Source organism: Lemur catta, chromosome 7 (assembly GCF_020740605.2).
Source record: "Lemur catta isolate mLemCat1 chromosome 7, mLemCat1.pri, whole genome shotgun sequence".
NCBI classification, from domain to species: Eukaryota; Metazoa; Chordata; class Mammalia; order Primates; family Lemuridae; genus Lemur; species Lemur catta.
Genome location: NC_059134.1, coordinates 47,293,730 through 47,307,423, shown reverse-complemented (window position 1 = coordinate 47,307,423; position 13,694 = coordinate 47,293,730). Strand labels below are relative to the sequence as shown.

Genomic DNA, 13,694 nt, shown 5'->3' with positions numbered 1-13,694 from the left:
AAGGATTGGGCCAATTGCGGCTGAAACGCCTTTGGAAGGAGAAAGGGGGTGAGGGAGCATCCCTTTGAGTTCCGCCTCTTCTTTTGGAGGCGGTGGTGGAGAAGGGAGACATACGAAATACTGCCCTCTTAAGCCAGCGGACCATACAACTCCGTGCAAACTGCCGGGAGGGCGGCGGGAAAAGGGCAAGACGGGAGCAGGGAAAGGGAAAGAGCCAGGAAGCCGCGCGGAAGGGCGCGCGTGCGCGCCCCTTTTTCAGCAGTGTGGCGGGGTCGCACGCACGCCCGCCTCGGCGGCTGGGCGCAATTTGCGACAGTGGGGGGAGCGGTGGAGGTGGCGGCGGCAGTGGCAACTTTGCGGCAAGCTCTGGCCGGGCTTGCTTGACGGCGGTGTGGCGGAGGCCCCGCCCGAGGCGGCAGGAACCTGGAGGGAGGCGGAGGAATATGTCTGAGAGGGAAGTGGCGACAGCGCCGGCGGGAACAGACATGCCTGCAGCCAAGAAGCAGAAGCTGAGCAGCGACGAGAACAGCAACCCGGACCTCTCTGGAGACGAGAATGTGAGTGCAGCCCCTAGCAGTCACGGGACTCTGGAGTGGAAGTTTGAAGTGCTTTTAAAACTCTAGGCGCGGGGGCGGGCGGGAGGCTATGGGGGGGAGAGGTGTCACTCTCTACTCAGGAAAACGCGGGCATGCAGGAGAAAATCTGACTTGTCTTTTTGGGGATATTGAGCTGGGGCCGAGAGCAAGTAGAAACTTGGCGAAGGAGAGTGGTTTAGGTGATGGCGTGGGTCTGAGAGGTCTGCTCCGGAATCCTTTTGCATGTGATGGGCGAGCGTTTGAGCCTTTGGGAGCTTTAGCGGATCTTAGATTCCAGTAGTTTAAAAGGCGTATAAGAGATTTTTCTAAGAAAGTTGGACAGAGGGTGCAGAGTTTGTTAGGGACCCTATTAGAAGAGTTTAGGGGTTGTGTCACTCTTAGACCGCTATGGAATCTGCAGGATCGAAAGCGTAGATCTTAGATTTATGGAGTTTGGGAGACTTTATTAGAGGGGGTTTTGTGTCTGTTTCCGTTTTATCCGTGGAGATTGCCTTTTCTGTAGGAGGAGCCGAATTAAGAGGGTTGTGTTCTGATTTGGAGGGGGAACCACCGGGAGGCATGAGAGAGGACGGTTTCTTGTTTGAAAGTTTTTCCTTAAGGTAAAGGGGGATCACCTGGTGGATTTCATGGATTTCAGGCAGCGGTGGTAAAGGCATATATAACAAGTGTGGGTTCGTGACTTTCGCGAGTGTAAGGTGTTTTGGGATCAGATTTTTTTTAAAGCTCTGAAATGGATATTAGTAATAATCATCCCGTCCCAGCAGTTAACCCAGCTGTGTTTAAGTGACCCGTTAGCAATAGCCCAATTGACATTAATAACTTTTCAGTTTCGTATTTTATTGATACCCCGTAAGGAAAGCGAAATGTGTTGACAGTTTATTCAAAGATATTACTCCAAAATGTGAACTCGCTTCTCATGATACATGGCAACAACTATTGAACATCTTTTAAAAATTTTTAAACTGTTTTAGAAGAGTGGTGAAGTTTCGTTTTTTCAATTTGGCTAGTTTTAGAAATAAATGCTATATCTTCCTAAATTCTGTATCATAAACACTGAAGCATATATATGGCATGGTGTCATGATCAAGATTTTCACTGAAGAGATGGGAAAGGATTCTTTTTGCATAGAGAAGAAAGATATTTTGGGCATTATCAGTTTGTGGGATCTCTCTCAGACTTGAAATTTCAGGAAATCGTGGGTGTTAAATGTTACTTTAAACCTTTTTTTTTTTTTTTCTGTTTGTGCTCACCAATCTCACTATATATTGGGATCTAACATTTTTGGCCCTCTTCATTCCAGTCCTTGGAGACTTAATTTTATTTTTGCATTTTCTTAAATTTCTCTAGGCAGATTAGAGTATTAATTAAGAGCACGGATAGTGGTATTTGCTTCATGGGGTATTTCTGAGGATTATATGAGTTAATATAGGTAAAGTGCTTAGAAAAGTGTCTGCCCCATACAGTACTGTACAAATGTTAATTATTTGTAATAATTACTTATTTTGTGAATACACAGAATGTAGTTATGTTTCTGGCACCCACATACTTAATAATCAGGGATAATGAAAATGTCAAACCTATTTAGATGAGGAAAATTTCAGGGGACAAAATAAATTGAAAGATTATTTTCTTTTTGCAGACCCTTACAAGGGAATCTATTCTGTGGTGCAATTTTAAAGCTATTTAGCACCAAGTGATTGGATTAGCCTTTGTTTTGGCTAATTGTGGGGTGCCTTGGAAGCCTTAATGAATCCTGTGGAGCCTTCTCAGAATAACATTTTTACATGTATGAAATACAGTATATGAGGTTACAATGCGGCAACTATAATGTAAAAGTACCTGATTTCCATTGGTGACAAAGTCACAACTCCTGTTATATTGGCATGATGTTACCTGCATTATAATAGAAGGAAGTGCTAAATTTCAGTTAAAGGTGGTGAAAATTAAGATGCATTTTTCCCCCATTCGAGTTCGCAGGCCCTCTAAATTCCTTCCAAGTATCCCTGATCTAGGACTTAGGTTAGGAGAGGCTGTAAGGGAAGGGAATAGAGAACATTGTATAAAAATGAGTTCAGAAAAAACTAACAAGGGCAGTAGTTTTACTCTTGAGAGAGCTGAATATTGACAAAAGGCCAAAAGCAGACAGGAAAGGTGTTTTGAGTTGGATTTAAGGCAACCTGAGCATTTACTATTGTTAAAGTGAGTCAAAGAATTAAAAGGACACATTTTAAATTTATTGTATATGTTGTCTGCCGTTTTACTAATGGTTGGGTTGGTAGTAAGATGAGAGGGCTGAATTTGTAGAGTTCTTTTTGCTTAAGTAACTTGTGGCAACATTAAGGACAAATTTCTGTCTTTGTATTTGTTTCTTTGTTGAGCAAATGAAGATGGGATTTGTTGCCCAGTATCCTTCTGTACTTTGAGGAGGCGGGTAGAGTGGAAGTCAGTTTGTACACATATTAGATGCTCAGCAAAGATTTGATTTTAATTTAAAGATAAAATGAAAACATTATGACTGTATTACATTTCCATTTGATTCCATCTTGATTTGCCTTTGGAGGAGATGGGTAAATTAAGTGGTCAGAAGTAAAAAATGTAGTGTGCCCTATTGACAGGGTTTTGTGTGGCCTGTGGATTGGCAGCTTATTGTTTAGCCAGAATGTAAAGAAGCTGGTATAGAAATGTCTAAGAGTTTCTTTGTTTCATTTCTCCAGTGTCAAAAGATAATTTTTCAGAAAAAAGGTAAGTGACCACGTGTTAAAAATTTTATTTTACTCATCTGAGGAAACAAGGCGAATGTTATATAGTAACTTGATAACCAGAAAAGTCAAAACAGTACAAATTTATATGGAATAAAGGAATATAGAAATGAATTGCAAATGAAGACAAAAACTTTTTTTTCCCCATTGAGTGGGAAGAAAGACATTTTGAACTTCTATCTACTGTGGAGACAAAATTTGCATGTCTGTCAGTTACCTAGAATTTAAAGACTTAAGGTAGCCCTATAATCCGATAACTTGGAAGGGTGTCCTATAGATAACCTGAAGTCTTCCATTAAAACACTAGATTTCTGCACTTTTTAAACTATATAAGTACAACTGAAAGGTGGGGAGAGATAGGGAGAGATAAAAATTTCAGATTTTCTATTTCTATAAAGAATAATTACATTTACATTACAATTGAAATATTCCTGAGTTGAGTACCTACTTTGTACCACCTATCCACTTCATTTTTTTTGCACTACATAATCATTATGTTTCAGATAGTGTAGTTTTTTAAAAAGCATTTCATTTGGAAACATCTGAAATTTTGAAAACACCCAAGAACTGTAATGCCATATTGTTTTTGAGTGAATTAATATGACTTTTTATATACCTTTTGACACTCTAGTTAATTTTTAACTTTCTGTAATGTCATAAAACCAATTTTAGGAAGCAGTAATTTAGAAATAGCCCCTAAAGCAATGTTTCCTAGACTGTGTTCTAACACATGTTAATAGATTTCATGAAAAAAAGGCTTCCTCTGGAATGAATTTCAGAACTACTGCCCTGAGATCATAGATTTAAATAAATTTTTTCATTCCAAACAAGACATTGGAATCTGTAATCAAAGGAGGCAGTGAAATCTGAGATTAGAGGGCCATTAATATGCCTTCTGGACTGGAGATAAGGTATAAGGAGAATTTTCAAGGTTTCTTGCAGTCATCTCTCTATTTGAAAATATTTAACTATTGAGTGTCTCTAGAGTTCTAATATATGAGTATTGTTATTCCTTTAGAACTGTGAGGCAGATTTCACTTGTAAATAGCATAGAATATGTAGGACTTTTAAAAAAATTCTAAATGGTTTGTGTTATAAATATGCAGAATTTGAAAAACAAGATTTTTAAAAAACGGTATCTTGAAGAAACATTAACACTCCTGCTTCAAAGGGCTACCTACCCACTCCTTGTGCTTCAGGCTGAGCAACAGTCAAATAAATTGTGAAGACATGTACATCAGTCACATATAGAAGTCACAGCTTTGAGTTTGAATTCTAGCAACCCCTACCAACAACCAGTTAGGCTGTCTCAACAATACTCCCTTATCTAACAATACCTTCTGTGAAGAGCTGTAAAGATTAAATGATCCAGTGTATTAAAGTGGCACAAACCAGTGCTTTATGAAGACAGTATTATTCTTCCATTATCATTCTCATTAGTATTTTGTTTTCATTTTTGCTGAAATATAAAATATCTACAAAAATTCTGACTTGTAGCTGGATTACTTTTTATCCTTATTTGGAGGCAAAAAATAGTTTTTCCATTTCTTGCAGAAATTATTTCTTTTAGGTCATTCAGCATCTTCCCAGTACAAAGTTATTTGCTGCTTTATACAGTATTGCTGTTTCATGTAATTTTTCCTAATTTACTGCTTACAGGATGATGCTGTCAGTATAGAAAGTGGTACAAACACTGAACGCCCTGATACACCTACAAACACACCAAATGCACCTGGAAGGAAAAGTTGGGGAAAAGGGAAATGGAAGTCGAAGAAATGCAAATATTCTTTCAAATGTGTAAATAGTCTCAAGGTATGTGCAAAAATCCTGTGGGCTGTTTCTCAGTGGCACACATTTTATACTCAAGATGCTCTGTCAAGTTGTATTTTAAAGTTACAGTGTTTTGAAGGTTTTTTTTATAGTTCAGACTGCATACTTAATATAGTCCATCTATGTTTAGTTTTGTGGTTTTGATTTTTTTTTTAAATTTAAATATGTGACACTGAGTATTGCAGACTGTTTTTACTTTATTGTTTGTATTCAGATAAAAGGTTTTGGGAAATGTTACTCTTCTTAAGCCACTTCTGGCACCAGTTATTATTAAAAAGAACTGAATGTGACCTATTAACTTTGAGTCAGTATAAATTGAAACAGATGTCTTACTTTGTACAGTTTTTTAAATTTAACTTTTATCCTTTGTTTTATTTGTAATTGTTTTTGAAGAAAAACGTATAAAATTTAAAAAACTTTTGAATATTCAATATTTGGGAAAAGGGGTTTATTTATTTAAATTACTGTATCCTCAATAGAATTTCTATTTATAAAAAGGATTACTGATGTTCAAGATGTTTTCTTTTATTGTCCACTTTGTTTTTTAAATTTGGGGTTATTTTTTCTATATGAGGGAAAATATATATTACATTATCTCCTACATATGTAAATTAAAATGTTTTCTAAATATCGAAATACGCTTTTTGGTAAACTCTTGGGAAAGCATAAGAAGTCATGACTATATAACATTTTCCTTTGTAGCCAAAATTCAGTGCTCAGTGTGTCAAATTATACCCCTGTGAAAGGAGAGAAATGAATCTCAGCATATTAAAAAAAGGTGGTGTCCATTATAGTTTGATGTTAATTTTTATTTGTATTAACCTACTACTTTTAGGTTATTATATCTTGAAGATGTTTTTAAGCACCATCTAAGTATATCAAAAGCTTGAATCTGTGGCTTTTCAAATGATAAGAAAATGAAAGCTGTTACTTTAAAAGTGAAGACAGTGCCTTAAAGTGAAAAGTTAGTGTTAAATGCCAGGAGATTGCCAGTAAAATCCTAAAGCTGAAAAATAACTTTGTGAGCAAAAGTGAACAATTTTTTTGTGTGTGTCTCTTTATAGTCTCCAGTAACTATGTAGTTATAGTCCATTCCCTCCCACTCCCACTACCACTGTTCAGGTATTCTTATTTACTATATAATTTCTTGGGATATTTTTCTTTTAAGACCCAAATTTAAGGTTATTTAAAATTGTTTATTCAGTACTAACAGAAAGCAATGATTTGAGTAGCATCTGATATACATCACTTTACAAGGGAAAAATTGAGCCTAATACAATTTAGTGACTGCCAGAGAAGCTGTATTACCTCTTTACGGCCATTTGTTAGTTTCCTATTTCAGAAAAATAAGTTGTGTTCTTATGGCCCAAGAGGTTAAAGGTGTCTACCAAAATTATCCAATTTATTGTGATTCAGAAGAATATGATTGAGTTTGAGAAAATAAAAGGCAAATATCAAAGTATTTTCATAGGTAAGTAGTTATCTAACCTGTGATTTAAACTTTTAATTGTTTTAAAACTTTATCATACACAATATTATAAAATGTTAACTCTAGTGATACACAAAATAATGGATTGCTTTTTGGAAAAAATTAGAAGGAGCCAAGTTAGTTTACCGCCACTTTTTAGTTTCTAAGATACTTTAATTTTTCTTATTTCCTGATTATTTTATAGGAAGATCATAACCAACCATTGTTTGGAGTTCAGTTTAACTGGCACAGTAAAGAAGGAGATCCATTAGTATTTGCAACTGTTGGAAGCAACAGAGTGAGTGTTAAGGGGTCTGTTTGGTATTTGGTTTGATTATTAGATCTTGTGGTAATATAATATTGAAATGGAATGATTTCACAGTAGATTTTTGTGGAGTTGGTTTAACAATATGATTGTGTAAGAGTGAAGGTTTCTAGAAATCGACAAGTTAAAACAAGTATGACTGAAAATACATCTTACTATGTTATTTCCAATTCACGAAACAGGTTTTATACTTGTATTTGTCTTCATAAATATTTTGAGTGGTTGAAAGAATGGACTCTCCTCTTTTTTTGAAATGATTTTGTTATTCAAATAGGATAAGAAGTCTGATTTTTAAAAATAACATTATTAAAAGTGTTTTAATTAGTTGCAATAAACATTTGAGTTTGTTTTTAAGGAAGCCAAAAACTATCTTGAATCAAGAATGATGGGTGGAGAGAGTCATGCTGGCACATTTTAACATAAATGATTATTTAATTTTTTTGTTAAACCTGGGGTTGAACTGGAGGATTGCTAAGATTTATTTATTCATTCCATTCACTTCTAAATGTGTGGAGAACAGGAAGATTTCCTAGTGCTTTGTAGGTGGTCTTCAAGAGTGAGTTTTCTACTAAAGTTGAAATCACCTCTGGGAAAAATTGTTGTCTTAAGTCTTTGTAAGCTGATATTCTGGTTATTTTTTAATACTGTACTAGGTTGGAATGGCTGGGTACTGTAGAAAAAAAACTACTAGAAATTAAGAGGGATAACATAGAAATAGGTTGGTGTACTCAGAAAAAAAAAATAGGGAGGAAATAGATTAGTTGGATATGAGTTGGCCACAAATAAAAGTCACTTCCTCTATGCTCAGCCCAAGGAGTAAGAGAGGTGAATGTGAGAGATGTTCCGTAAGTTATTTTAATTGAGTACAATAAAATTTTATGCTTCTTTAGTAATTGTGGTAAGATTCTTAGGGAAATAAAATGGCATGGTTTTGAATGCTCACTACTTGTTTTCTATATTTGTTTCTGTTTCTTAGTATTGGTATTCTTCTATTCTCAGTGAAAATTAACTTGATAGCTGGGTAGTTGTCAATTTCGTACTTTTCAAATGGCAACATATTTTCAAGGATTTTTTTCCCCCCACTTTTCTAAAAGTTTGAGAATTATAGTAACACATACCCAACCATTCTGGGCTAGATCCTTCCTACTCATGTTTTCTAAAGTGTAAAATTTGGCTTTAGGTCATTTTTTCCTGGGCACTCCTTAAAGGATGTTTTGATGACATTTAAGGCTCTGGTGCTTTTACTATTTGAGAAAGTCATTGAAATTCTGAATATTTGAAAGTTACCACTGAAGTTGATAACATGGGATAACAGCTTTTTTTTTTTTTTTTTAACTGTTCAGCCAAATGTAAGTTGTGTGATATATAGCCTGCTTATAGTTGTTTAGTTCCTAAAATCTTTAAAAACAACAATTCAGAGGAAAAGTAATGTGGTTTCAAGAAAAGATGATGGTTATTTTTTTCCTAGTTGGTAACATAGCCCATTAATTAAATTTGAATCCACGTTTAAGACATCTTATAATCTTATAAACTTTGTAAGATTTAACTTTATAAACCATTATAATTGTATAAACCTAAGATTATAATACTTGGCTGTAATATTAATAGTACCAGAATTGGTATATTTTGTGCTTCAGTATGCTTGTTGCAATGTTCTAGGCTTTCTAAAAAAAAAAAAAAAAGAAAAAAATCCTTATTCTCATTTAAGATAACATTAAAGGCTGTTACATAGTTTATTGAATTATAAATAGTCATACTTTTAGGATTTTTTTTAAAAAGAAAAGGAAAACGTAATTGTCTCCTAAGACATAACCTAGTTAGCAGCCATGTAAAGAATATTTTTTAAAACATTAATGTAGATGAGGTTATTTTATGAATTAATAGATGGTGATGATATATAAGATCCTTATATGCTGTTATAGAATATTAATAGGTATTTGCTAATGTGACTGACTAAGCTATCAGAAAAATGGAAAGAAATTTATAAAAATTTAGTATTACAAAATTTCGTAAAGTGTGTATATTTTAAATTTTATAATATGTGACAAATGAAAAAGGCCACCATACTTAGAAAGGTAATATTTGATTAGTTGTACCTATGAAAAAAAGAATTCATTATTAGGCAAACTGTAGACTTTCTTACAAGTAACTAATATGTAAATGGTCTAAAACTGCCCAGAGACTTTTACTGTGAATTTAAAGGATGATAAACCACAATTACTTTGGGGTGTTCAGCTTTATTCACTTTGAAGAGTTGGTGCAATTATGTGGATGAAATGTAAATTTAAAAGATTAGAAGCAGAAACTATTATTATTACATTATTTAATATGCTCTGGATATTATGTAAAACATTAGGCTTTGTAATGGCTTCCTTAAGCTTAAAGGAACTTTTAAGGCAATAGTTTCTGTAGTATATTTAAGATGAAATTGTGACCAAAATATGTTTAAAAGTTGAAGAGGGTATGTTTCTCTACTTGATGAAATTTACTATATTTTTGTTTTCATTAGGTTACCTTATATGAATGTCATTCACAAGGAGAAATCCGGTTGCTGCAATCTTATGTGGATGCTGATGTATCCTTTTCTGGGTTTTTAATATTTTTGGTCAAAGAAATGTATTTTGAATAAGTGTACTAAAACTTTCCTAAATTAATTTCCTAAAATTATTGTCTTTTTAAACTTTAACCGGTGCTGTTTTTTCACTATCACCGTCTCCTAAGATCTTTACTATTACTGTCACCATCACCTAAGAGAATCCTGGTATTTAGTTTTCTTGATCCTTAGAAATTCATTGTGGGGTGGATGTGTTGGGTGGGTGCAGAAGATAGGAGCATTAGAAATCCAGTAACAAAAATATTAGTAGAGATTAGCTAAAACCTCCTGTTTCTTTGACCTTGCCTAGAATTTATCATTTCTGTGTAGTTATTTTATATAATGATGAACCTGGATTGATCCGAAGCTGTGACTGGCAATCTTTCCAAGTATTTGATCAACAAAGCTTAGAGAGAGAAAAATGTGCAGCTTAGGAAGTAAAATATTGCAAAATGTGGGTTCATAAAAAAAAGGAAAAATTTGAAAGCCAAAGGGTTACCATTGCTAGCAGTAAAAGCTAGGTGATAAGATGTTTCTTCCAGATCCGTTTGAAAAATCTAGCAAACAAGACAAGGCAAGGACATTCAGTCTTCTCTAGAAGATAAGGAAAGATCTGAGCTCTCATGGGAAAAGATGGAAAACTAAATGGTTATTCATTTTTATTTAGATATTCATAGCCAGAAGTATCAGGATAGAACAGAGGTCAGCTAACTGCGGCCTGCAGGGCTGGCCACCTGTTTTTGTAAATAAAGTTTTATTGGAACACAGCTATGCCCATTTGTTTATATATTGTCTGTGGCTGTTTTGGCACTGTAAGGACAGAGTTGAGTAGTTGTACAAAGAGATAAAGAGTAAACAAAATTGAGTGTAGGGACTGTGATTTTGTTTGATCATTTGGTGTGGATTTTAGAAAAACCTAAAATTGCCATTGTATAAATTTGGTTGCATAAAGAAATATGAGAACTTTTTACATCAAAAAATTTAGCAGTTGTTTGTAGGTTTCCTTGTAATACCATTTTTCAAAAGTTTTGAAAATTTTTTCCTTAGATCCAGGGACAGCCTAGAATGTCTGTTATAATCATGTTTATTTTTCAAAAATAAATTATGTTTCCTTAACTGGCATTTATTAGGCTGATGAAAACTTCTACACTTGTGCATGGACCTATGATAGCAATACAAGCCATCCTCTGCTGGCTGTAGCTGGATCCAGAGGCATAATTAGGATAATTAATCCTATAACAATGCAGTGTATAAAGGTGGGTTTTCTCGTTAAATTATAGATCTTCTTTTGAATGCACACCTATGAAAACATGTCATGTTAAACTTTAATGGAATCCATGACTGTAAAACATGTGATTTGATTTGTAGTTTGCTTGTTGCTTTCTTTAGACAAGTCTTTGGAGACCTTTGTCACATTTGGGTAATGTAAATTAAGGAAAAATCAGAAAATGTTAATATTTGCAATGTTTTCTTTTAAAATCATTTCCCTCCTTCTCCCTTGCCTTGCTTTGAGAGGCTCTAAATGAACAATAACAGAAGAGTGAGTCCATTTTCCAAGGCACCCAAACTTGGGGTGGAGGCTGTATAGTCAAGGGAACATAAGGGGAAGCCTAGGAAGTTGATATGAAGACAAATTTTACAAATCACTTTATCGGCTGTTTTTAACCCTGAGGATACCTTAGAATCACCTGAGGATCTTTTAAACACCACATATACCTGAGCCTGTGCTAATCCAATCAAATCAGAGTAGCTGCAGTGGGACTTTAATGTCTTTTATTTCTTTTTACTTCAAATGTGTTGAGTGATTTATGCAGCCAAGGTTGGGAGTCACTACTTTAAGTGGAAATATTCATTCTCCAAAGATTTATGAAAGAATTGATTGATTTTGAGATATGAAACTTGAAGTGTTTTCAATTTATTGTAGCACTATGTTGGCCATGGAAATGCTATCAATGAGCTGAAATTCCACCCAAGAGATCCAAATCTTCTCCTGTCAGTAAGTAAAGGTAAGAGAAGCCAATGTTTCTTTAGTTTGTGGAAGAATTACAATGGCGTCACTGATGTTGAGCAAACCCTGAAAAGGAGAGTGAGGAAAAGCCATGAGGTGAGAGTTCTCATACTTGTATGCCTGATAAGAAAAACTCACAGAAGGCTACAAAAACCACAACCTTGCACAAAGGCCCTCCCAACCTTACACACAAAAAATACCTCCGTAAGGACATATGCCCTATAACTTGCTTGTTCAGCCTCAGACTGGCATCCCCATGTTACTGATTTTTGTAGCCACAGATAATTATTTCAAAACAATTATGTAATTTTCATTTTTTTCTTTAAAAACCTTTGTCTTCCTTTACCTCTCTGAGTATGCACATAGTTGACTCTAGAATGCGTATTCCCATCGCAGTGCTTTATTTCCAAATAACATCTTTTCAAGAGCCTCTTTCTGTTATTTTAGGTCAGCAAATCCTTTTTATTTGGGAATAATTTTTTTTAAGGGACAAATAGTGTTCTAAGGAATAAAGCCAAATTAAAAAAAATTAATAACAGTAAATTTTAGTAGAAAAATTTCAGGCTGTATTAGCATCTTCAAAACAAGAATTGGGGAAAGGGACCATGAAATATACTTATGTCTGTTAATAGCAGACCCAAGTAAAATAATAGGTGCTGAGGATTAAGTATGGGTTATCCTTCTTATTTACCATATTGATTGTATCATGATAGTTCTAGAACTTTATACTCAACTGAATAATTATATTATCAGTTTTTAGGGGCATGTCAAGAAAGTTACGACATCTTTTGAAGTTTTTAAGACAGTTTTGCAAATAATTGTACTGGTTACCATCACCCTGTCCAATCATGTAATAAAAAATATTGCATATGAGAATCCATTAAAAAAGCTTTTGTTTTGAAAACGATTCCCTGTAGAATTTCTTAAAATGCTAAGTTCTCTAGCATAAGCCCTTTGGAATATTTCCCATAAAGAGAAGGCATTGCGTTGCTCTTTATGCCTTTGCTGGCATTATAAATTTTATTCTGAGTTCAGACGAATCTCTTAGTCATTCTTAATCATTTCTGAGCTATCTGGAATGAGTTAGGTTTATTTCTGCATTCCGTTCTTGATTGCCTTTTTTCTTTGCATTTCTACTGTATTAATGTAGTCAAGTTTATTCTTTTCTTAGGCTTGTCAAACCTATAACCTCCCCTGCAATCTACTCAAAGGATGTCCTGAAAACTCTTACATGAAAATGTTCCATTGTCATTTTTCTGTAACTACCAAAGCTTAAGTTTGAAAATCTCCACCTCTAGGAATAAACTAATACTTTTTCTTGTCTCTTGATAACAGTGTTTGGGCTCAGATATTTCTGTACAAGTGAATAGGTCATAATGCCTCACTTGTTCTAATATCACAACTTTTAGCCCTGGTCTTCCCCTATTGTGTCAGCAAGGGCATTAAAAAAAAAAAATCAAACAGCTTTTCAACATGAGTAAGAATTTTGCTACAAATGATACTATCAAGAAAGTAAAAAGATAAGCTGCAGAATAGGAGGAAAAACATTCATAAATCATATATCTAATAAAAGACTTGTATCAAGAACTCTGCAGCTCAATAATAAGGACAGCCCAATTAAAAAATGGGCAAATGTTCTGAATAGACATTTCTCCAAAGAACATACGTGGTAGATGAGCACATGAAAAGATGTTCAACGTATTAATCATTAGGAAAATACAAATCAAAATCACAATGAGATACTACTTCACACCTACTTATGATGGCTATTAATAAAAAATTCAGACAGGGCCAGGTGCAGTGGTTCACACTTGCAATCCCAACACTTTGCGAGGCCTAGGTGGGAGGATTGCTAGAGGCCAGGAGTTCAAGACTAGCCTAGGCAACATAGTGAGACCTCATCTCTACAAAAAATTTTTAAAAATTAGCTGGCATGGTGGTACACACCTGTAGTCCTCGATACTCAGGAGGCTGAGCCAGGAGGATTGCTGGAGCCCACGAATTGAGGTTGCATTGAGCTATGATCATGCCACTGCACTGTTGCCTGGGTGATAGAGCCAGATCAGACAATAACAAGTGTTGACTAGGATGTGGAGAAATTGGAACCCCCCTCAA

General features: G+C 34.8%; 1 protein-coding gene across 2 annotated transcripts in view; it reads left to right on the top strand.

Annotated features, from left to right (window-relative positions):
* The first annotated feature begins 421 nt into the window (after positions 1–421).
* The window catches only part of EED (embryonic ectoderm development), a 29,651-nt gene continuing 16,378 nt past the window's right edge, over positions 422–13,694 (top strand). For both annotated transcript variants that reach the window (XM_045557179.1, XM_045557178.1), the window contains exons 1-6: positions 422–557; positions 5,015–5,167; positions 6,859–6,951; positions 9,488–9,553; positions 10,702–10,827; positions 11,496–11,577. In XM_045557179.1, coding sequence (XP_045413135.1) covers positions 444–557; positions 5,015–5,167; positions 6,859–6,951; positions 9,488–9,553; positions 10,702–10,827; positions 11,496–11,577 — 634 coding nt within the window. In that variant the 5' untranslated portion in view covers positions 422–443. The remainder of the gene's footprint in view (positions 558–5,014; positions 5,168–6,858; positions 6,952–9,487; positions 9,554–10,701; positions 10,828–11,495; positions 11,578–13,694) is intronic.